The 23,910-nt window shown below is 36.7% G+C and overlaps 5 protein-coding genes and 1 pseudogene across 7 annotated transcripts; 3 read left to right on the plus strand and 3 right to left on the minus strand.

The window, feature by feature from the left end:
* The first annotated feature begins 2,705 nt into the window (after positions 1–2,705).
* LOC117637573 (F-box/FBD/LRR-repeat protein At1g13570-like) lies at positions 2,706–5,373 on the plus strand. Its single transcript, XM_034372498.1, has 5 exons — positions 2,706–2,789; positions 3,408–4,220; positions 4,328–4,483; positions 4,623–4,658; positions 4,766–5,373. Exons 1-5 carry the CDS (start codon positions 2,787–2,789, stop codon positions 5,063–5,065), a joined length of 1,308 nt encoding a protein of 435 aa, XP_034228389.1. The 5' UTR covers positions 2,706–2,786; the 3' UTR covers positions 5,066–5,373.
* Positions 5,374–5,742: 369 nt separating this feature from the next.
* LOC117638845 lies at positions 5,743–7,306 on the plus strand (annotated as a pseudogene).
* A 1,015-nt stretch (positions 7,307–8,321) lies between these two features.
* LOC117638786 (F-box/FBD/LRR-repeat protein At1g13570-like) lies at positions 8,322–12,587 on the plus strand. 3 transcript variants are annotated; one of them, XM_034373904.1, is made up of 7 exons: positions 8,322–8,433; positions 8,751–9,569; positions 9,670–9,825; positions 9,967–9,999; positions 10,117–11,158; positions 11,335–11,999; positions 12,149–12,587. In XM_034373904.1, the coding sequence occupies exons 1-5, from the start codon at positions 8,431–8,433 to the stop codon at positions 10,414–10,416; spliced, it is 1,311 nt and encodes a 436-aa protein (XP_034229795.1). In that variant the 5' UTR covers positions 8,322–8,430; the 3' UTR covers positions 10,417–11,158; positions 11,335–11,999; positions 12,149–12,587. The 3 variants fall into 3 exon arrangements, with proteins under 3 accessions (XP_034229795.1, XP_034229796.1, XP_034229797.1); XM_034373905.1 differs by having other exon boundaries at positions 11,338–11,999; XM_034373906.1 differs by lacking the exon at positions 9,670–9,825.
* A 2,299-nt stretch (positions 12,588–14,886) lies between these two features.
* Positions 14,887–15,453, minus strand: LOC117637907. Its single transcript, XM_034372957.1, has one exon. The coding sequence runs from the start codon at positions 15,300–15,302 to the stop codon at positions 15,105–15,107; it is 198 nt and encodes a 65-aa protein (XP_034228848.1). The 5' UTR covers positions 15,303–15,453; the 3' UTR covers positions 14,887–15,104.
* Positions 15,454–17,949: 2,496 nt separating this feature from the next.
* Positions 17,950–20,595, minus strand: LOC117612245 (ribosomal RNA small subunit methyltransferase E). The gene is made up of 8 exons (XM_034341010.1): positions 20,341–20,595; positions 20,180–20,253; positions 19,868–20,010; positions 19,720–19,766; positions 19,523–19,631; positions 19,345–19,406; positions 18,945–19,059; positions 17,950–18,352 (listed from the first exon to the last, which is right to left on the minus strand). The coding sequence occupies exons 1-8, from the start codon at positions 20,521–20,523 to the stop codon at positions 18,201–18,203; spliced, it is 885 nt and encodes a 294-aa protein (XP_034196901.1). The 5' UTR covers positions 20,524–20,595; the 3' UTR covers positions 17,950–18,200.
* Positions 20,596–20,730: 135 nt separating this feature from the next.
* LOC117612244 (non-functional pseudokinase ZED1-like) lies at positions 20,731–22,484 on the minus strand. The gene is made up of 2 exons (XM_034341009.1): positions 22,295–22,484; positions 20,731–21,911 (listed from the first exon to the last, which is right to left on the minus strand). Exons 1-2 carry the CDS (start codon positions 22,309–22,311, stop codon positions 20,900–20,902), a joined length of 1,029 nt encoding a protein of 342 aa, XP_034196900.1. The 5' UTR covers positions 22,312–22,484; the 3' UTR covers positions 20,731–20,899.
* Positions 22,485–23,910: the final 1,426 nt, after the last annotated feature.

Genomic DNA, 23,910 nt, shown 5'->3' on the forward strand with positions numbered 1-23,910 from the left:
TTTTCTACTAATACTCCCACAATTTTCTTTTGGGTGTATCATCCATAAACCTTTAAGTAATATTGAAAATAAAATGATTTAACTTTAAGATAGTATTGAAAATAACTTTTAAGTAATAAGGAAATTTTAGTTGGGAATTAAAGGCTGTTATCCCTTTCATATTTATTATTTATCAATATACTTTAATGCGAGAGTGGACGACTATGTTGACTAACTTTGCATCTAAATTGGGTTGATTGGTTCACCTGTCTCCATCGATTGGGAAAATTCCTTATTCAATTTTCACACACACAAGTTCTCACTTGGGTAGTTTTAACATTTAAGGTTAATCCGATTTAGTGCCGGCCATAGATATATTCTACTAGCCTTACCTTATATTTAATTCTGACCCATGGGCCACGAGCTACATGTTAATGTTTTCAAAAATTCATATACGAAAAATCTAATGAAATAAATATTTATGAATCAAATTCATGGACTGGAAATTGACCAAGAATTTTGAGTGGTTTATTTGTCCATATCGATTGAGAAATTCATTATTCAATTCTCGCAGACGTGTGTGCTCATTTGTGTGAGTTTGATAATTTTAGATGTATCACAATTTTAGATCACTTTGTGTACCACATTTCTAATAGAAATATGACTCATTGTATCGGTGGACTCTATCTCTATTCAAGATGTGGTACACAAAATAATTTATAAATGTGGTCTCGCGCATTTATTGTGTTGTAACTTGTATACGCAGAAGACTCTATCTCTTGAGGAATCTTGTGTTTATCATTTACATCAGCAATATTTCACTATTCTCTGCCTTTTGCTTTATATATATAGATTATATATTTTATTTGATATTTAAACAAAAATACAATTTGGACAACTTTATTGGTTTCTTAAGATAACATTGAAACATGTGAAACTCCACTTCTTAAGATTTTGAATTTTTCATTAAAATTGAATGTAAGAGTCTTTTCATTAGATTTTATATAAATATTTGAATTGAAATAATTTATTTATCTTTGGCGGCTAAGATAAGAGGACTTGATTGAAGAAATGAATTTTTGGACTGTTTGGCACAAGTCTTTTTGGTTTATGCCTGCCTAAGTTTCTGAACGATGTATCATTACTTTCAATTATCTTTGTTGAGGCATATGTTGTTTAAATTTAAGTCGCTTGGCGATTATGAATTAGATTTATCTGAGCTTGTTTGCCAATTTACATCCTTATTGAAACAAAGTTTGCAGGGAAGCACAAAGTCTCACAGGGAAAGATGAATTACAAGGAATATGCTTCAGAAACTATTGCTTTCCCAAACACTCTACTTTCCCCAACTTCTTATATTCATGTGGATCTCACCTCGTGTGTAAAAGCTGGCAAAATAACTAGGAAAAATAGTTCGATTCTAAAGCCTTTTTCAAACAACAAAAGCAAAAAATAGTTGGATTCTAAGATGTTCAAAATAATTGGGTTAATTTAGAAAACATGATTTTTTTGAACGTGATTTCTAATGCCAAGTCGTTTATCTGAAAAATGTTTAATTAAAGTCATGTCTTGGACATTTTCATGTCAAGAAAGAGAAAGAGCTTGAGTTTTGAGGAAGACAGAACGGTCAAGAAAGAGAGAGGAAGAGAAAAAGTACCTCCCTTGCGGATCCATTAAGGTGCAGCTGCACCTCCCTTCGCCGAAAAAACAATTGTAAGTGCTTTAAACTGTCCATTTATTTTAATTTATTTTTATATTACTCAATTTACTTAAGTTTACAATGTAAATAAGGAAGTACCCCCCATTTGGATTCAAATAAAAATACTAGAAAATCAAATTCCTACTAAATCAAAATATGAAAAATCGGTTTTAGTGCAAAATACGATTTAGGCTAAAAATGATGGCTCATTAAGTCAATATATACTTCATACTAAAATCTCATAAAATCAAGTTTTCTTATTTGATGTGTAAGGAATAAAAGCTGCCAAAAATTATATTGAGAAAATGATTATTCCGAAAAACCATTTTTCATACTTAATCAATTTTACACCTCCGTTAAAAAATTTCTGGGTCCTCCACTGCTTGTGGGTAAGGTTAGGACCTTTTCAGCTTTCTATGGTTCTTTATCAGCCATGTTACCAAGAAGGTCTCGACTTTCTCTGATATGAAGTTGACCCAAGATCAACGACTCTGGTGTTATATTTTGGTCTTTTGTTCGGTTTAATCAAGTGGTGTGACCCTTTATTTGGACAAAATGTTGGGGGAAAGGGAAGGCTGGTTTGAGAAGGACCAAATTGTCCTATATTTTTGTTACAGAGCGCCTCACATGATATTATTGACGGAATTGGAGATGAAATGTGATAAAATCTAACGTGGGGGTTGAAATTGGTTTTTTTTTTTTTTTTTTCTCACAAACTAAATTGGCTGATTTTTTAATTTAAGGGGTTAATTTCTACACAGGTCATAATTCAGGATAAAACAGCTGAAAATCCTAAATTAAAATATGAGCAAAGGGTACTTCCAAAAAACAAAACAAAAAAAAGGGAGAGGGAGCATAAAATAGGTTTTCATATGTACAAAATAAAATATGCAAATATAAAGAGGCGGGAATGAATGTCTGACAAGACGACGCCGTTTGGGCAGTTTGGACGACACCACATTTGAAATTGAAACCCCCAATTGGCTCTCTCTCTCTCTCTCTCTCTCTCTCTCTCTCTCTGATCCCAAGCAGCAAACTCCAATTCGCTCCTTTGGTGGGTGGATGCGCTCCTCTTATCTCCATTTCTCTGGACCAAAGCGAAGTGAATATGGTAAGGTTCTTTTTCGCCCTAATTTCGTGCAATTTTCATTCCCAGTCAATTGATAAGGTTTCAACTGAGGCACTTTCTAAATGATTTTTTGGTCAATTTTCTAACTGATAAAGTGTGTGAAGATTTTTTATTATTATAAAGAATGTGTTTTTCTCATTGTTAAAGTGAAGGGGAATTGGGCAAAACCTCTTCTTCTTTCAAGTCCTTAATATTCACATCACAACAACAACTCATTTGCCTCTGGGAAATTGTACGACTTCTCTACTTCTGGCTAAACTCCACATTGTATCTGCCCCTGACATGAAGATAGTAGCTCTATTTATTGTGTTGGTTATGGAAAGTAGAGATTTTGTCACATGGTAATCTTCCTTTATGGTAGTGAACTCTAAACGGAACTCTACCGTACTAAACTAAGAAAGCTCACAAATTTGTAGTTTGTGTAATAACCATATACTGCGACTTGTTATGTATCTCCATGTGAAATGTGGTTACAATTCCTTAGTTGTGAATTTGTGACAATAGATATTTGAACTTTGTTGCTTGCTATTGATTCGTTCTCTCTGCTCCACTATCCATTGCATTAGATCAGTGATGTTTTCAACTACTTGAATATGTCAGAAGCAACGAAAACGACCCAAGTCCCGTTTGAAATTGGAGATGGAGGTGGACAGATTTAGCAACTTACCAAGTGATGTTGTAGAAAAAATTTTGTCACGTTTGCCCATTAGAGAGGCAGTGAGGACAAGTGTTTTATCAACCAAGTGGAGATACAGATCGGCTATGCTTCCTCATCTTGTGTTTGATGATCAGTGTGTCTCAACACGAAAGAATATAACCTTTGTGAACATTGTTGATCATGTACTCCTAGGTCACATTGGCCCCATTCACAAGTTTGAGCTTTCTGGTGGAGATTGTCTACACAATTGGGATATTGATCGATGGATTCTTCATCTGTCAAGAAACTCTATCAAAGAGTTCATACTTGAGATTCGGCAAGGGTTCAAGCATACAATTCCTTCATGTTTGTTTTCTTGTCAAGATATGATCCATTTAGAGTTACTTGGATGTGTGCTAAAACCTCCATCAACATTTAAAGGCTTCAGGAATTTGAAAAGCCTTGTTTTTCAGCGAGTTACCTTGGCCCAAGATGTGTTCCAAAATCTAATTGCTTGCTGTCCTCTGCTTGAAAAGTTGACTTTGTCAATTCCCACTTTCGACCATCTCAAGATTGATGCACCAAATCTCCAATTCCTTGACGTCGAAGGTGATTTTGAGGATGTTACTTTTGAGAATACCTTAAATCTGGCTGATGTTTGCATTCGTATCTACCCTCGCGGAAGAACATGGGTTTGTGACAATAGCAATTTGGTCAAGCTTTTGGTTCAGCTGCCTCTTATCCAGAGGCTAAAGATTGGGAGATATTTTTTGCAGGTAACAGATTTTCTGGTGTCATACTTTTATTAAATAATCATTTACATGACCGTGGAATATGAGGATGTTCATTAGGTCTGATGTTTTCTTGATGATTTCTGGTCTAGATTTTGGTTGTTGGCTCCTTGTCGCCAAAGCTTCCTAAACCATGCGTATATTTGAAATTTCTTTCCGTAATGGTAAACTTTAATGATCCGGCGGAGGTTTTAACTGTCCTATGCCTCCTGAGAAGCTCCCCTGCTGTCCAAGAACTAGAAATTGCTGTGAGTTTGTTCTATTGATGCAAGCAAATTTCTTCTGTTGAATTTAAAATGTCTATCCAATTCTACTCTGAAAATTGTAGTTTAGAGAGCTATTTTACAGTAGGTGATCAACATACTGATGCCCATATATCTTGTGTAGCTATACCCTGCTCTCGAAGAAGAACAAGATTTTTATGTGAGTTTTATTCTATTAATGCATGTAAATTTCTTTTATTGACTTTTAAATGTCAAACCAACTCTACTCTGTTTAGAGAGATTCTGATGCATATATCTCTTGTGTAGGCCCGCCAAGAGGTTCAGGCTGCTTTGTCAGAAGTGAACTCTTTATATGGCAACTGGATTTTTCCATTGACCCAACTTCGACTTGTCAAAATATACTATGTCTCTGATGTCAAAACTGAATTAGATTTCATCAGATTTCTGCTTTTAAATTCTCCTGTGCTCGAGAAGATGATTGTTACACCTGATGATGGCAGTGATTCTCTGAAGCTCATTAAAAAGTTTCTCCGATTAGGGCGTGCCTCAGTGCATTCAGAGATAATCTTCTTGGACCCATATTCATCAGGCAACTTTAGCAGCTAAGACAGGAGGATTTGCTTGAAGAAATGAATGTGGTTTTGGACTGTTGGGAACAAGTCTTTTTGGTATATGCCTGCCTATGTTTCTTAACTGGATGTCTCATACTTGAAATTCTCTTTGTGGAGGCATATGGTGTTTAAAGTTAACTCGCTTGGGGATTAGGAATTAGATATATCTGAGTTCATTTGCCAATTTACATCCTTATTGAAACAAAGTTTGCAGGGCAGAACAATGTCTCACATGGAAAGAATTAATTAAAGCAAACTTATTGTAACAGTGAAAATACAAGGAGTATATGCTTCGGAAACTAATTGCTTTCCCAAACACTTTCCTCAACTTATATTATATCCATTGGTTTGCATTTTTACGTCCACATCTAGAAATAATCTCTCATTCACTATACAAACCCACCATCTCAAAAGAGCTTGAAAGAAGATGACGAACTAAAAAATTATTACAAAAAAATTCTTCAAATGTTAGAGTTACTTTGAAGCGGAAAATAATGTAAATCTGCAACTTGTTATGTATCCCCATGTGAAAATGAAATGTGGTTACAATTCCTTCAGTTGAGAGAATAGATGTTTGAACTTTGTTGCTCACTATCTCTTCCCCCTCTCTATACCGCTGGCCATTGCATTAGATCAGTGGTGTTTTCAACTACTTGAATATGTCAGGAGCAAAGAGAACCACCCAAGTCCTGTTCGAAATCGGAGATGGAGTTGGATAGAATTAGCAACTTACCAAGTGAAGTTATAGCAAAACTTTTGTCACATTTGTCGGTTAAAGAGGCAGTGAGGACAAGTGTTTTATCAAGAAAGTGGAGATACAGATCGGCTATGCTTCCTCATCTTGTATTTGATCATCAGTGTGTCTCAACACGAGCATATAAGCTAGTTGTGAACATTGTTGATCATGTACTCCTAGGTCACATTGGCCCCATTCACAAGTTTAAGCTTTCTCATGTAGGTGGTGTAGCCACTTGGGATATTGATCGATGGATTCTTCATTTATCAAGAAACTCTATCAAAGAGTTCATACTTGAGATTCGGCAAGGGTTCAACTATACAATTCCTTCATGTTTGTTTTCTTGTCAAGATATGATCCATTTAGATTTACTTGGATGTGTGCTAAAACGTCCATCAACATTCAAAGGCTTCAGGAATTTGAAAAGCCTTGTTTTTCAGCGTGTTACCTTGGCCCAAGTTGGGTTCCAAAATCTGATTGCTTGCTGTCCCCTGCTTGAAAGGTTGACTTTACTAGACTTCCCTTTCCCCATTCTCAAGATAGAGGCTCCAAATCTCCTTTATGTTCAAGGTGATTTTGAGGATGTTATTTTTGGAATACCTTAAATCTTGTGGATGTTTGCATTGATTCTGAAGTTGGCCGAAGATGGGTTTCTGACAGGTCTAGCAATGTGGTCAAGTTTTTGGTTCACCTGCCTCATATTCAGAAGCTTGATATTGTGGGATTCTCTTTACAGGTAATGGATTTTCTGGTGTCATACTTTCATTAAATAATCATTTACATTACCGTGGAAATATGAGCATGTTCATTGAGTCTGATGTTTCCTCGATGGTTTATGTTCTAGATTTTGGCTCAGCAAAGCTTCCTAAACCATGTCCGTATTTGAAATTTCTTTCAATATGGGTAAACTTCAATGATCCGGTGCAAATTTTAACTGTCCTTTGCCTCATGAGAAGTTCCCCTGCTCTCCAACAACTTGAAATTTTTGTGAGTGTTCTTCTGTTGTATTTAAAATGTCAAACCAGTTCTATTTTGAAAATTATAGTTTAGAGAGCTTTTTTTCCAACATTCTGATGCCTATATATTTTGTGTAGGGTGACCGTGGTATCGGAGTACTAGTATGGCCTGTGAGTTTTATTTTATTGATGCATGCAAATTTCTTCAGTTGAATTTAAGATGTCAAACCGAATCTACTCTGAAAATTGTGGTTTAGATTGATTCTGATGCTTATATATCTTGCGTAGGCCGACCAAGAGAGTCAGGCTGCTTGGTCAGAAGTGAAATTTTTATATGGCAACAGGGTTTTCCCACTCACCCAACTGCGGCTTGTTAAAATATCCTACATCTATGACTGCAAACCTGAATTAGATTTCATCAGGTTTCTGCTTTTAAATTCTCCTGTGCTTGAGAAGATGATTGTTAAGCCTTCTTCTCCCAGATGATTCTTGGGAGCCCGGTGCACAGTTTCTCCGGTTAGGGCGTTCCTCAGTGCATTCAGAGATAATCTACTTGGACCCATGATTCATCAGTGAACTTTGGCAGCTAAGACAAGAGGACTTGCTTGAAGAATTGAATGAGGGTTGGGTTGGGACTGTTGGGCACAAATCTTTATATTGTATGTCTGTCTATGTTTCTGAACGATGTTTCACACTCGCAATCATCTTTGTGGAGGCATATGTTGTTTAAATTTAAGTCGCTTGGGGATTATGAATTAGATTTATCTGAGCTCGTTTGCCAATTTTATTTTATTTTGAAACAAGAAGTTTGCAGGGCAGAACGAAGTCCCACACGGAAAGAATGAACTAAAACAAAGTCTTATAGCAGTAAAAAATTACGAGTACGCTTTAGAAACTAATTGCCCATTCGTCCATGATATCATCAGATTTGTGCATAGAGAGAAATGATGAGATGAATTAGCAACTAAGAGATCCTTTTTAATTTCCTCTTAAAGTCATTGAATAGTTCATGAGCAATTAAGATGTTGGCAAAAATGAATCTTCCTAGAGCAAAGGCAATTTATTACTTTATCATAACACAACTTACAAGTTTTATAGTTGTAAACATGAGTTAAGACAGTTTGCTATAACTTACAAGTCGACTTTTTGTCATGTCGTTTATTTGAACAATGTTCAATAAAATCATGTACTGGACGTTTTCATCAAATTTCCAATAATCGGCAATGAAGGGAGACAAATTAGCAATGAAGTCCATAGAGAGAAATGAGTTGCATTTTTGTACCAAAATCCAGAAACCAAAATCTCACTTGCTAGCTACATGTTGATGTTCAAAAATGGATATACCAAAAATCTAGTAAAATGAATATTTATGATAGAGAAAAGGTTAGGTTTAAAAAGGAACAAGGGAACTTCAGGAAAAATGAAATAGAGAATAAAATAGAAGGTTTTTACATGTACATGATAATTGCACATATAGAGAGGCGGGAATGAAGGTGTGCTATACGGCGCCGTTTCATCCAGTACTACTACTAATGCCGTGTGTGTGCGACGAGTCATATTCTCACGGTCCGGATTTGAAACCCAAATTGGTTCTCTCTCGCCCTCCAATCCCTAGCAAACCCTAATTGGCTCACCATCTCCATTTTTCTGGACCAAAGCGAAGTGAATATGGTAAGTTTATTTATTTATTTATATTTTTCATTTCCGAATTTCGTGCAATTTACAGTCTTTTGCAATTTACGTGAATTTTTAATTTGCTTATGAATTGTGTTTTTCTCCTTGTTAAATGAAAACTCACACCTTTTTAGTTTGCACTGCGAGTATTGACACTTGCATTTTCGTAGTAAAACAGAATCTAAAACTGCAAATCGTTACAATTCCTTAGTTGTGTGTGAGAATAGATATTTGATCTCTTCTTCCTCTGTGCACGGTGCACCACTGGCCATTGCATTAGATCAGTGATGTTTTCAACTACTTGAATATGTCAGGAGCAAAGAGAGCCACCCAAGTCCCGTTTGAAATCGGAGATGGAGTCGGATAGAATTAGCAACTTACCAAGTGATGTTATAGAACAAATTTTGTCACATTTGCCCATGAGAGAAGCAGTGAGGACAAGTGTTTTATCAAGCAACTGGAGATACAAATGGGCTATGCTTCGTCATCTTGTGTTTGATGATCGGTGTGTCTCAACTCAAAAGCATATAACCTTTGTGGACATTGTTGATCATGTACTCTTAGGTCACATTGGCCCCATTCACAAGTTTAGGCTTTCTCATCGAGGTCGTCCAGCCAATTGGGATATTGATTTTTGGATTCTTCATCTATCAAGAAACTCTATCAAAGAGTTAATACTTGAAATTTGGGGAGAGTACCACTACAGAATTCCTTCATATTTGTTTTCTTGCCAAAATATGATCCATTTAGAGTTACTTAGATGTGTGCTAAAACCTCCACCAACATTCAAAGGCTTCAGGAATTTGAAAAGCCTTGTTATTTCCCATGTTATCCTGGGCCAAGATGTGTTCCAAAGTCTGATTGCTTGCTGTCCTCTGCTTGAAAGGTTGACTTTGATAGAGTTCGATTTCGCCCATCTCAAGATTGATGCGCCAAATCTCCAATTTCTTGTTGTTGAAGGTGATTTTTGGGATCTTATTTTTGAGAATACCCTAAATCTTATTGATGTGTGTGTTTCTATGGACACCGATGTTGGCCAAATATGGGGTTGTGACAGTTCTAGCAATTTGGTCAAGTTTATGGTTCACCTGCCTCATATTCAAAGGCTACAAATTCAGGGATTCTTTTTGAAGGTAATGGATTTTCTGGTGTCATACTTTCATTATCTTTACATGACCTTGGAAATATGAGCATGTTCATTGAGTCTGATGTTTTCGATGATTTCTGATCTAGAGTTTGGCTGTTGGTGCCTTGTCAGCAAAGCTTCCTAAACCATGTCTATATTTGAAATTTCTTTCTATAAGGGTAGACTTTAATGATCCGGTGGAGATATTAACTGTCCTATGCCTTCTGAGAAGCTCCCCTGCCGTCCAAGAACTAGAAATTTCAGTGAGTTTTATTGTATTGATGGATGCAAATTTCTTCTGTAGAATTTAAAATGTCAAACCAATTCTACTCTGAAAATTGAAGTTTAGAGAGCTATTTTTCAGTAGGTTGATCAACATTCTGATGCCTATATATTATGTGCAGGTCAACCCTGCTTTCGAAGAACTAGAATTATCTGTGAGTTTTATTCTATTGCTGCATGCAAATTTCTTATGTTGAATTTAAAATGTCAAACCAACTCTACTCTGAAAATTGTAGTTTAGAGAGATTCTGACGCCTATATATCTTGTGTAGGGTGACCAAGAGCGTCAAGCTGCTTTATCAGAAGTGAACTCTTTATATGGCAACTGGATTTGCCCATTCTCCCAACTACGATTTGTCAAAATATCCAACGTCTCTAATGTCAAAGCTCAATTAGATTTTATCAGATTTCTGCTTTTAAATTCTCCTGTGCTTGAGAAGATTATTGTTAAGCCTGCTTATGCCGATGATTCTTGGGAGCAAGTTAAACAGTTGCTCCGATTAGGGCGTGCCTCAGTGCATTCAGAGATAATCTTCTTGGACCCATCGTTTGAACTTTGGCAGCTAAGATGAGAGGACTTGCTTGAAGAAATGAATGTGGGTTTGGACTGTTGGGCACAAGTCTTTATGGTGTATATCTGCCTATGTTACTGAACAATGTCTCATATGTACAATTATCTTCGTGGAGGCATATGTTATTTAAATCTAAGTCGGTTGGCACTTACATGAGCTCGTTTACCACTCAACATTCTTGTTGAAACAAAGTTTGCAGGGAAGAACAAGTCTCACAGACAAAGAATGAATTAAAGCAAGAAGGCATCTGAAGTGGGTCTACTTCTACTCTATGTGGAGACGAGGAGAATACCTATCACATGTTGTGTAAGCAAGAGGAATTGCTTCAAGAGATGAACATGGGTCACGGAAGTTGGCTTCAACTTACAAGTCTTTGTGACGAATGCCATGTCATTTATCTGAACAAACAATGTTTCATTAAAGTTATGTCTTGGACACTTTCGTAAAATTTCCAACAATCAACTGGCAATGAAGGGGAACAAATTAGCAATGTAGTCCATGGAGAGAAATGGTTTACTTTTTTCCATCCAAATCCAGAAATTAATCCTTCACTAGCTATACAAACACTATCTCAAAAGAGCTTGAAACAAGACGATGAACTAAGAAGTTACAATGGTATGGTTAATTTAAACAAGCTGCCATATCTTTTCTGACAATGGTATGGCTTGGATCTTACTTTACTATGTGAATATCTCAGAAGCAGAGGAACCCCTCCTCTCCTCTGCCCCCAACCTGATATACTGTGAGTATTTTCGCTTGGAAGTGCTTTTTTTGTTGTTGGTAAAAACAAAACATGGAAGTGCTTTTTTTTTTAAAGTGACTCAATGAAATTTGGATGTTACTTTTGAAAGTGGAAATTTAAACTTTCTTTGCGCTAGCCATTGTCTTAGTTTAATCACTTTTGTTTACTATGTGAAGCAGAGGAATCCCTCCAAGTTATATGTTCAGATAGAAATATGGAGGAGCTCCTTCCACATTCGAAGGCTTCAGGAGTTTGAGGAGCCTTTGTATGAATGGCGCTACAATGGCCGAAATCTGATTGTTTCCTCTCCTCTGCTTGAGAGATTGACTTTGACAAAATGCTGTGGCTTCACCCACGTCAAGATTTGCGCACCAAATCTCAATTTTTTTCACTTTGAAGGCCTATTTAAGCATGTTACTCTTGAGAATACTTTTGAGTCTTGCTGAAGTTTACGTTGATTTAGAGAGCCGTTATTACCATAGACGGGCTCCTGGCAGTTATAGCCATTTGATCAAGTTCTTTGTTCACCTGCCTCATATTGGAAGGCTCAAAATTCAGAATTGCTTTTTACTGGAAATAAGTTGTGTGGTTTCATACTTTCATTTACCATGATCATTTACATGAACATGGGAAATTGGATAAATTTTTATTGAGTCTGCTGCTTTTTGCATCCATTCTGCTCCAGTATTTGGCTGTTGGTGCCTTGCCTGGAAAGCTCCCCAGACCATGCCTATATCTTACTTTTCTTTCTATAAGCATTTACTTCACTTCTCCGGAGGAGTCTTCAACGGCTCAATGCCTTCTGAGAAGCTCCCCTGCTCTTCAAGAACTAGAAGTTGCGGTGAGTAGTTTTTTTATATTGTATGGATTCATCATGCATTGTTCTTTTGTTGATTTAAAAATTTCAAATCAACCCTACTCTAGAAAATGATGGTTTGGAGAGCTGTTTTGTCGTCATTTCTTGATTCTGATGCTATAGACTTTGTGTAGGCCTACCATGAGAACCAGGACCAGGCTGTTAATGTAGAAGTGAAGTCTTGTTTAGATGCCAATCAGAATTGGTCATTTACCCAACTGCGACTAGTGAAAATAACTAGCTTCTCTGGTTTGGAAGCTGAACTAGATTTCATTAAATTTATGCTCTCAAGTTCACTATTGCTTTTGAGAGATTGACTGTTAAGCCAGCTGCTTCTGTCGTGGATTCTTCGGAGCTCTTAAAAAGGTTGATCTGGTTTAGTCGTGCCTCGGTGCATTCAGAGATAGTCTATTTGGAACCATGATTCATCAATGAATTTCGGCAGCGCTGAAATGTATTTTCCGGCAGGTCTTGTTTTTGTTTTTGTTTTTGTTTTTCCTGATGCATGTGTGTTTGTTCTTCTGAACGGTGTCCCATACTGGCAGTACCCTTTGTTGAGACAGGTTTTGGCCATTTTGCATCAAAACTTTCTTACTCTCTCTTGTGCTTTCTTGGCTAAGAAAACTTTCTTACTCTCTTCATTGGCACAAAACACACAACTTATCCACTCTGTGTGATAATACTATTAACAAAACTCATCATTGAATTGATGTCACTAGCTGCTACCACCACCTCCGCCGCTGCCCGTCATCACCATACTCACACCCCATTACCTCCTTAGCATAAGTGGCCTCACCATACACATCTATCAACTACCATCACTTATTTATAAGTTTGGGTTTTTAGTTCTAATGGTCCCTGAATTTTGATCAGATTCGCATTTTGGATCCCTCAATTTCCAAAATCATTCTCATGGTCTTTCAACTTCAGTTTCATTAGGACAAATGGTTCTACTGTCAATTCTGTTATCTTTTTCGTTAAATGTAGGGACAAAATGGTATTTTTATTAAAATTTCCACCATTTGAATATTCTATTCACGCAAAAAAAATAAAACTAAAAAACCTTCTCCTATCCTTGCCACGAAAAGCCACAACCTCTCCTACCCAACCCAACCCCACCTGAACACACAAGCCACAACAACAACCAAGCCTTCTTCACCCTCACCCAGTCCCAACCCCTCTTTCACCAGGATGAAATATTCAATTTTGTTTTTTCAATTTTTTTCATCAACAATATCGAGGATATGATATTAGACTGAGGGGAAGAAGCCATCGCTGGGAGGGTGGTTATGGGGTTTTGGGTGGGGGTGTGGTTTGTGGGAGCATTATCAGTTGTTGCCGAGGTGGTGAAATAATTGGCTCAGTAACGGGTGGAGGTTGTCCATGGCTTTGTTAGGATTGGAGGAAAGTTGCAGCAGTGGAGGCATGGGTGTGGGATTTGGGTGCACCACGTGTACCCCAGGAGTGAATCAATTTCCGATTTTAACCCTTAACAGTACACCATGTATCATGCACATGCTCAAATTTAACAGAAAAAAGTTAACAAAAGACGGCATGACCATTTATCCTAATAAAACTGAAGTTGAAGAGTTACATAAACAATTTTTGAAAATGAGAGACCAAAATGCGAATCATGTTAAAGTTCAGTGACCTAAAAACCCTAGTTGTTTTTATAGTGATAAACCTTGAATTCCATATTTAAATTTCATTGTACTTTTAAATTAGACAAACAAGATGATAATTATACTATCCCGCATATAAAAATAACACCACGCCAGGCCATATTGTTATTATCTAATGATATTATTTGAAGCAGAATTCCTATGACTTTGACATATAAATAAATAATTGATCAGAAGTCATTATATGTTGCTTTAACTTAATGATACATGTGACTTTGTAGGGGCTCATAACAAAATTCATTTGTCGGCCGGTCTAATAAGTTAATACGGTTTGACTTTCTGTGGCCATGGAAAAGGCTGCTCTTTCTCTCTTTTCTAATGATAACCCCAAATCAATACTGGGAAAGGTAGCATTCTCTGCTCTCCTTAATTTCTGGGAAGCTTGAATCCCTATGTTGAACTTTCCCTTTCCTTTTTTTTTTTCCTTCTTTTTTCTTTAAATATTTGTTTTGTTTTGTTAAAACTATATTGAATTTTTTTTTACATGTTTGAAAATGTGAGGTAGCTTCAGTGTTGGCCAAGGTAAACATTGTTAAGAGCAAAGCAAGATTTATGATCTCTTCCCGATTGGAAGAATTTTTATTTATTTCATGTCCACAACATCCTTCCAAATCGATTTTCTAGCGAAGCAAACTTCTCACGTGTGATTTTGTTGGGTTTTTCTTTGTCTTCTTTCACCTACATGGTTTTCCTCATAGATCCACTCAATGGGGTTAGAGAATTATTTAGGGTAATATTAGGAGTAGGAGTGGGCACAGTCCGATTTGGTTCCTTTTTTTTTTCGGAACAGAAAACAACACTAAAAAATCTCTTTGGTTTGGTTGGGTTTGGTTTTGACAAAAAATGGCCAGTAATATGTATTCATTATATTTTGAAGGCAAGAGAAGAGGATTGATTAGGATATATTGACCTAATACATGGTACAAAATCCAAACCAAGCTTCAGTAATGGAAATATTATTCACTCCTCCCATTTATTTTTCTTTTCTTTTTTTGCGTTTTTCCTTGTTTGGATTCATTTCAACTCACATTATCTTTCACACTCGAGCTGAAAGCTTAAAGTACAAATGAACTCGCACATTAGCATTACTGAAAAACAACCATGTTTCTAGTTTTAATCCACCTTCACAAAACATTACACATAAAAAATGAATGATGTAAAAGTTCTTACATCCCATAAAAGAAGAAACCTAGAAAAAGGGTTGTTCATTGTTGCTTTGAAGGCAATATTCCGAAGCGGTTACAAAGCTTGACCCAAAAACACAGAATCGGCAGCCAAAAGAAAAACAACAGAAGAGAAAATGAAGAAAGCAGAGAGAAACCCTTTTCACCCATCAGCCTACCTTGCTAGCTATGCCATTACAGATGTACACAAATACATGGGCAGACAGAAAATGTGTATAAATTTATCAAGGAATGGGACGCTTGACAGGACGATCGGCAGCCTTGAGGGTTTTGTCGATGAGCTTGCGAGCCTTTTTGCTGCGGATCTCTACCTTCACACTTGAGCTCTTGTCCATCTTTATGTATGGCTTCTTTGAGTTTTTCTTCAGGGCTCGTACTTTTGACTTTATCGACTCCACCAGACTCTCCAACTGGTTCGTCATCTTAACTATAACCCTTAATTATGATTAATAGTTAATTATAGTGCTCTTTGATAATGATGAGAGAACCCAATGGAGATCTAGTGAAGAAGAAGAAGAAGAGTTGTTGTTGTTGGCTTGGAAATTGGAGTTGGATGCGTTTTGTGCTCTGCTACCAAACAGGTTTATGTGGGAAGGTTTATATCGAGTCAAGTTGTTGTTATTCGTCCCCAAAAAAAAAAAAAGTCAAGTTTGATGGGGGGATTGAGAAGGTCTTGGTTTTAGAGATATTAACCAATTTGCCATTCTTGCTTTCTGAATTTTCTTTATTTTTCTCAAACTTGAAACCTCTTTCCTCATTCCCACTTTTGGATTACTTCCGTTATTTAGTTTTGAGAGTAATGTGTACTTAAGGCGTACCCCATTTTGAAATTCGTAATTCGACAACATTTTTCTCTAGGATTTTCTTCACTTTTGTCAATTGAAACAACATGCACTTTGTTCTAAAATTTCAATACAATTTCAATCCTGTCTTTTGTGTATCATACCCGATTTTCTAAAATTGAATTCAAGTTTGAAATGAAGAAAAAAAAACTACAATAAGACAAAGTTACATTTTTTAATCTTAATTTTATACTTCCTCATTTTCAATGCGTGACATTGTTTGAAACTTATTCTAATTTGTTCTAATATATCTAAGTCAAAGATTATTGACTGAGACACATATCAGAAGTAAAATAAAATTTTAAATATATATATATATATATATATTTCCAAAGACCTCATTTGCCATGATTTGATGAAAGTGCAGTCAGAGGATCACAGTAACGTTTTTCTATCGGAATATGAAAAATCATAAATTTAAATTATACATGGTGGTTGTCGTGTTATTTAGTCAATCAACTGGGGTTATTTTCGTACTTTGGCGTATGAAACGTTGTAGTCTCTGAGCCTGAGAGAATAGCTCAGCAGCGTGAGCACTTAATGTGGCACGCTTTTCGTAGGGAAAAAAATTAGTTGGTCCATAAAGTCGTCGGAGAACAGTTTTTATCTACAATTAAATTCAATTCAAAACCCTCCACATTCTTTTTATAAAAATAAATAGAAGTTCAAAGCCTTCCTCAAATTACCACTTTATGGTAGGATCAATGAAGCATTTATATGTGTTAAATCCAAGAGACTAGTCAAGGTGGTGTTGGGGTTGTCATGAACTCAAGAATTAGAGGAAAAAAAAAATTCGGATTAGAATAAGTTAGGGGCGGAGGTGTGCTTAGGCCTGCAAGGGCATTGGCCCTCCAAAATTCTGAAATAGTATATATATTGCCTTTGCATTGTACAATTTAGGACTATATATATATATATATATATATATATAATATGCTTGTGGCCCTCCACAATAAAGAGAAAGAGGGATTTACATTTCCCCTTCCAACCAAAAGACTCTTTTCTTAGCAATATGGCAAACTTACTCTTAGATTCTACCAACATAATTAATAAAAATTAAAAGAAACAGCCAATCAAATCTTTCTTTCACAAGTATATTTAAGAAAATAAGAAATTAAAGATAATCGGTTATTTATTTATTTACAAGCTTAACACTGGGAAAGAAATCAACTTTAAACTCTAATATATTGGCCCCTCCACACATAAAATTCTGGCTCCGCCACTTATAGGTTCGATTCGAAGTATGACGTGTAAATGTATATATATATATATATATATATTTTTAAATAGAATTGTAAAAACATTCATTCAATATGTCGTTAATTAATCATAATTGTAAAGATTAAACGTCAGCAAAATTACATTGAGTGGTTCTATCTATAAATTCAACTAAATAAATCATACGTGTAGTTTTCGAGTGATTATAATTATTAGACATGGAAGAGAAGATGCATGCTATGACTGGGAAATGATACACGAACGGGGCCTTTGTTGACCGTGGACTCTAGTTATATAAAGTCTCTAGGAGCAATCCATTTTCAATCATGTGCGCATCAACCTGCACGGCACCCTCTTCTTCCTAATGAATGAAAAAGGCTGCCTGCCAGAATTTGGACTACAAAACAAATCCTTGCTTGTATGTTTTAACTTCTGAAGTTGACATTTTGAATTCTCTGCACAAACAAATTTGGCAACTCTTCTTAGCCAAATTTTTTGACATGGAGGACCTTATATCAATCCTCATTCATACACTCTGGAGCTTTTGATTAGAAATGATGACAAAAAGGAAGACAGAGAAAAAATGCTACGAGACTTCATTTGCTCACATGAATCACACAGATTTTCTCGTCGACACAATTTACAAGTCAATCAAATAGTTTGAGTGGGAATTTGACTACACAATCTAGAATCGCACGCGTGTTGAAATCATGGGTTAACTTGTATTGCATACGATTAACTTTTATCGAACAGTAACACCATCACATGATGTACATGTTACACTTATTCTACTTGTATTATACCACGTGTATTTTTTGAGATTAAGGATCAAATGTTTTTTGAGAACCAGACCATAATTCATGCGAGTGAGAATCGGTTGTCTTTCGGGAATTCCTCCAGCGGCTGAAACACCTACCCTACTTCCAAGTACTACATGTTTAATTTTAAGTTCAAAATACTTAAAACTACGGCCATGTCAATATGGTTAGAAAGCAGTGTGAAAATTGGCTAAAATTACAGTGCTCTGTAAAAAGGTTTAATTTGAGAGAACTCTGTAACATGGTGATTGTGCTCTAGAAATTGGCTTAAATTACAGTGCTCAAATCTCTCGTTAAAATTAACCTTCATATGGCCAACAACAACAGCATGGGTGAAACAAACAGTCATCTACAATTGACCAAAAGTAAGTGGTACACAAAAAGTAATGTAGTTCAAACTTATCCAAGAGATGACTAAAGAACACTTGCCTTGAGAGTGAGATCAAGTATCGCATGTTTTTTGAGAATCAGACCACAACATGAGAGTTGCCAGAAGAGCCACAGTTGCAGTTTCAACCCGTAATCGATGTGGGCCAAGACCAACAGAGATAGCACCAGCTTGCATTAATTCATTCACCTCTTTCTCAGTGAAGTCTGAAGCAAGAACATGGAAAAATAGATCCACAATCCTAAGTAGTACTCTCAGTATTGAAAACTAAACTACATTAGCTTATATGATATATTTATGAGTACACAAGAGGCATAGGATGAACATAAGGAGAGACTGAATACTAAGCACCAAACATACTGGAAAATCAGAGCACACAACCAATTGTTGGTAGTTTATTCCAACATAAACCTTAATAGAAATTTGGGTAAATTTTACTCATAGTTTGACCCAGACTCTTTTTCTTACCAATTTTGTTTACAATTTGCTGCATACCTTCTAATTGCCTGATATTCAATTGATATTAAAGTTCTTATTAATTTTGGTTCGCCAATCAAACCTCCAATCTGTTTCCAAAACCCTTCATCAAGTCAAATTCATAATTGGCCTAATCAATTTTGCATCAATCTGTCACCCTAAATCTCATTATTTGGGGATAGAAATGCAGGACTTTGGTGCTGTCCAGAAAACTAATTCAAAAGTGGAAAAGTTTCTGGTTTTCAAGTTTTATTTATATGCCCAGTGATTGGTATGCAGCAAAAGTAATAAAAAGAAAACATTTACAGGATGCATACTTACCACCTTCAGGTCCAACCACAATCAACCCACCGGACTCCGTTCCTGACGAAGTTAATGCACTAACAAGAGGGGTACCTTCTGCAACTGCCAAAAAAGCTAGCTTTGACTCGGCAACCTATGAAACAAAATTGTATATATGTAATTTAAATTAACAATGCAAAGGAAGAAAAGTTGATATCCTGAACAACATGAACATCAATGAGAAAAAGATGTCAAAGAGCATATTATTAATGTGTAACTACAACTCTCTGCCGGGAGAAAATTGCACGTAACATTTTAAGTACAAACGATACTAAAAGAATAAGAACAGTTTGTCACTGACCTATACTATAGAACGGGCCAGAATACACATCAATAAACCAACCTTTGAAATGAAACAAAATAGGAAGAAAGCACTCACAAGAGGTAAAAGACCATTAATATTCTTTGGAGGATTCAAGATCATTTCATGCAGCCGTTGACCTGTGAAAATATTCATGGGCAAAAAATTTGAATTTTATTATTTCAAATCAAAAGTTTTATAGGACACGTCTGTCAGCACTACATGTATATTAGAATAAGGGTGAAGCTTCTTTTACATTGTTTAGCTGCTGCCACATTGACACGCTGCAACCTGTCCAGTCGATTTTCTGAGACAGTAGGAGACCGTTCTGTCAGCAGAGGAGTTAAACTACTAGCCCCGAGCTCCTAATACAACAAATACAAAAACAATACAATTAGCAGCAATGGCGGTTATGCACTATCCCTATAGTCATCACAAAAACATGAATTATACCGTGCATTTCTCAACAAGCCAATCAGCTCGACCACCCTTTAAAGTACCTAAACAGGGGCAACATGTTAATATGTGACAACAATATTCCCCTATGCCTTAACCACTCATACAAAACATTCCCCCGGAATTGGAAATCTAAAGAACTCACCAAAAGCTGCAAATACATGCCATTGTGTGCTCTGTGGAAGAACTGACTTTGGATCTTCCAATGCCACAAAATCAAGTCCAGAGCGGTCGATGCTCTGTATTAAACCTTGTATCAAACCTCCTTTCCCATTGAAGAGCTGTACCCTTGCATGCATTATGTGGACAAACATTAAAATACACAAGTGTAATGCAACAAACCTCAATTTCCTAAACAAAATTGAACCTTTCATAGTTCCAAATTCAACGCAATCCAATTCCAAGTTGTTCATTTAACATGAAATGAAATTGATGGAGTTGATTAGGAGTTAGGTACCTATCGTTTGTGCGCAATCTTAAAACTCTGGTCATGTGCCAGAACTCATCGCCTTGTACGCGAACTATGCCTCCCTGTATAATCATCAAGAGAACAAACAATAAGAGCCTACATTTACTCTGAGAGAGAGAGAGAGAGAGAGAGAGAGAGAGAGAGAGTGCCTTGGAAGTAGGGAGAAGCTCGGAGAAGAAGCGAGGGAGGCCACCGCGGGACTGGTTGGAGTAATCTGAAGAAGAAGAAGAAGAAGAGAATGCTTGAGGGCTCAAGGTTCTGAGAGAGAGCGACGAAGGATTCAAGCTCCACAGCCTTGCAAAACGAGGTCGTATTGGCGTTAGGGTTTGCATTTCCCACCAATTTCAGAGTGCTTGGAGTTGAGCTGTGCTTTTTCAAAGTTCTGCGCTCTGTTTTGGTGGGTGTTGTCTGGGGAAAGCATCCTATGTTGTTTGTAAACGACAATCATATATCTACGACATGGACGACATAAAAAAAAAAAAAAAAAAAAATTTGAATAGTTCATTTTACTGGTATTAAATTGATTTTGAACTTGCTGGTTGAAATGCACATAATTGAGTATTTATAATCAGATAATTTGATTACATAAGGAAATTATGGATATTCTTTTAATACAAAGAGCTTAGCATCGACCCTTTTAATGGGTGAAAGACTGAACTTAGCATAACAAATGTAGTACATAAGTTAATTAAGCTAGCTAGCTAGTAGCTAAGGCATGATAGACTTGTCAATTCGTACAAGTTCTTTGGCCACATCAATCATATCTGGCCTTGCTTCACTTTCGCCTTGGATGCACAACAATGCCAGTGCTAGGAAATCCTTCAGTTGCTGTTGTGCTTGCTCATCTCCCCCAACTTCCTCAAGGATTTTAGGGTCCGCAATTGTCTCTATTTGAATCTGTCCATCAGAAACATTAAGTTTCAGATCTGCAGTAAGGAATTCAATCCCAGTTCCTGCCCCGGTCCAAAATGCAGCTCCTCGTCGCATTAAGAATACAAGTAAAAGCACACCAAAGCTATAAACATCAGTTTTTACTGAACTTTTACCATGCATTTCATAACTAGGGTCCGTGTACCCCAATGGCCCTGTTGCGTAAGTTTCTTCAACATACAATTGGTTAGGAGGAATGGTTATGGAGCTTGAAAAGTCTAAGAGTTTGGGAACATAGTCATCGTCCAATAAAATGCAGGTGGATTTTACATTCCTATGAATGATGGGCCTTGGAAATGCAGTATGTAGGTATGTAAGTGCACTAGCAAGCTGCTTTGCAATACGCAGTCTAGTTTTCCATGGTAATAATTCATTATCCACTACTAAACTCCCATCAAACTTGAGACCTCCTTTTCCTGCATTTTCACACACCAAAGCTGGTGTATCGAACTCTAAGCAGCAGCCTAATAATTTCAAGGAATTCTTATGGGTGCTCATCTGCATTGATATGATAATATCACGAATAGCCCCGTCGACGTTATAATGCTGCTTAATGATAACTGTACGGTCGTCTAGAATACCCCTGAACATGCCGGAGTATACTCCATCTATAATGCAAGAACGATCAAAGTTGTTAGTAGCTCTGATGATCTCAGCAGCAGAGTAACAACGAATAGGATGAGATTTTCCATCACAAGAAGCAATTAGATCCTTCAGTAAGATGCTTCCATTCTTCAAGAATGATCTCTTTTTTTCCTCCTTTCGCTTTACACGTGGAATGATTGAGAACCTGATATATATATACACACACACACAAGAGCGCACACAACGCACAAAGGAATATATGAATAAGAAATCGATGAAATGAAAATAAATAATCTATCCCAATTCTCAAGAAAAGACATGAAGTCCAAAGAGATCAAATCTCAGCTTTTATATATTTCTTACAAACTGAGAAACAACAATAATACACAGTTTTATGGATGGAAGAAAAAAAAAAATACTTGTCCCGCTGCTTTCGTCATATTCATGGATTACTTCGATTTAATTACAACAAAATTTTGGGCTTCGGCCGCACAAAAATTTTGACTTACTAAAAAAACCTTGAAGGAAAGGAAAGCTATATATTTTTGTTTAAGGATTAAAACCTGGGGAAAAAAAAAAAAAACTTACAAGGATTTGGATGCCATTGTTTACACTTGAAATTTCTCTGTTTAGCAGCCAGGCCCCTTAGAACTGGACTCAGATTGCCCCAAAGTAAACAGCAATTTGTTGATATCTCCTCCCTGTATGCTGCAGATTTCGTGCTCAAGCACCAGTATAGCTCATGAGTTTCAGCTTCTCTGAGAATTCTGTAACAGTTTCCAAGTTTATTGATGAGCTTTGCGGGGTCAACGCCCTCTCATGATTGGTAGGAATTAAAGAGAGTAGTTAGCTGATTAGATTAGTTTGTTATTAGTTACTCTTGTAAGTAATTAGTTAGAGCTGTTGTAACAGCCTGTACAGGAGGCTTTATCTATTGTATAGAGTAGACAGGTGTTAAATACTCTTCTGTAATCTTTACTCAATTAATTAATGAGTGTTATAAAATGAACTGGGATATGTGCGAATATTGAGCTGCACGTAAAGTAGATGAGACACAGCATTTAACGAGGTTCGGCTATGCCTACATCCTCGGAGAGCAGCAGCAGTAACCTTTCATTCATAACATAATAGGGCTACAACTTTAGTATTTACAATATGTATGCTCACTGAATTTTCTCTCTAGGAGAATTTCCCTTTGCTCTCTTTCTCTTCACACACTCACCCTCTTTCTTCCTTCCCTTCATCTTCTCTCATTTCATCTTTTATTACAAGCAAATATAATACCTATTTATAGGCAAAGCAAATGGCTTGGTTTGGTGGGTGTGTGATTTGGTTTAGTAGGTGTGTGGTTTGGTTTGATGGGTGTGTGGTTTGATTTGGTGGGTGTGTGATTTGATTTTGTGTTGAACTTGAATGTTAGAGCATGTGGGCTTCAACCATTCTTCTTTACAACAATGAGAATCATAATTTCCTTTATGGTATCATACACCTATTCGATCCTCTCTCCCTTTTCTTCCAACCTGTGATTTTCTCACCAACCAAACAGTGCTTTTCTCATCAACCAAACAATTTGTTCTGCTTTGATTCTCTGATTTCCATGGCTTCTGAGACCAATTCTTCTTCTTCTGCGCCTTCTGTCTCTCTCACATCGTCTTCAATCCCTGCTTTTGCGACTGTTACTGTTCAAAACATCGCAGGCATGGTTACGATCAAGCTTCAAGCTGGCAATTATTTGTTGTGGAAGAATCTTTTTCTTCCTGTTCTTCGCAAATACAAGCTCCTTGGCCTTCTCACCGGTGCTGATCTACGGCCGTCGAAGACAATTGTTAATGATGCTAGTTGCATTGTTGATAATCCCACCTTCGATTTGTGGTATGATAAGGATCAATCACTCATGATCTGGATCATCTCCACTCTCTCGACGGATTTGCTATCTCATACGGTTGGCATTTAGTATTCTCGTGATCTCTGGGAGATGTTGGAAAAACGTTTTGCTGGAGTCTCTCGTGCAAATGTTCATCATCTTCGTCAGCGTCTTCAGAATCTTGTCAAGGGGGATCTGTCTATGGTTTCCTATCTACAACAGATGAAGGAAATTGCTGATGGCTTGGGCGATGCTGGTCATCCTCTAACTGATGATGATTTGGTGGCTTACATTCTTGTCGGTCTCTCTGAAGAGTACGATTCCTTCGTCACTTCTATTG

This window comes from Prunus dulcis, chromosome 8 (genome assembly GCF_902201215.1).
Source record: "Prunus dulcis chromosome 8, ALMONDv2, whole genome shotgun sequence".
Taxonomy (NCBI): domain Eukaryota; kingdom Viridiplantae; phylum Streptophyta; class Magnoliopsida; order Rosales; family Rosaceae; genus Prunus; species Prunus dulcis.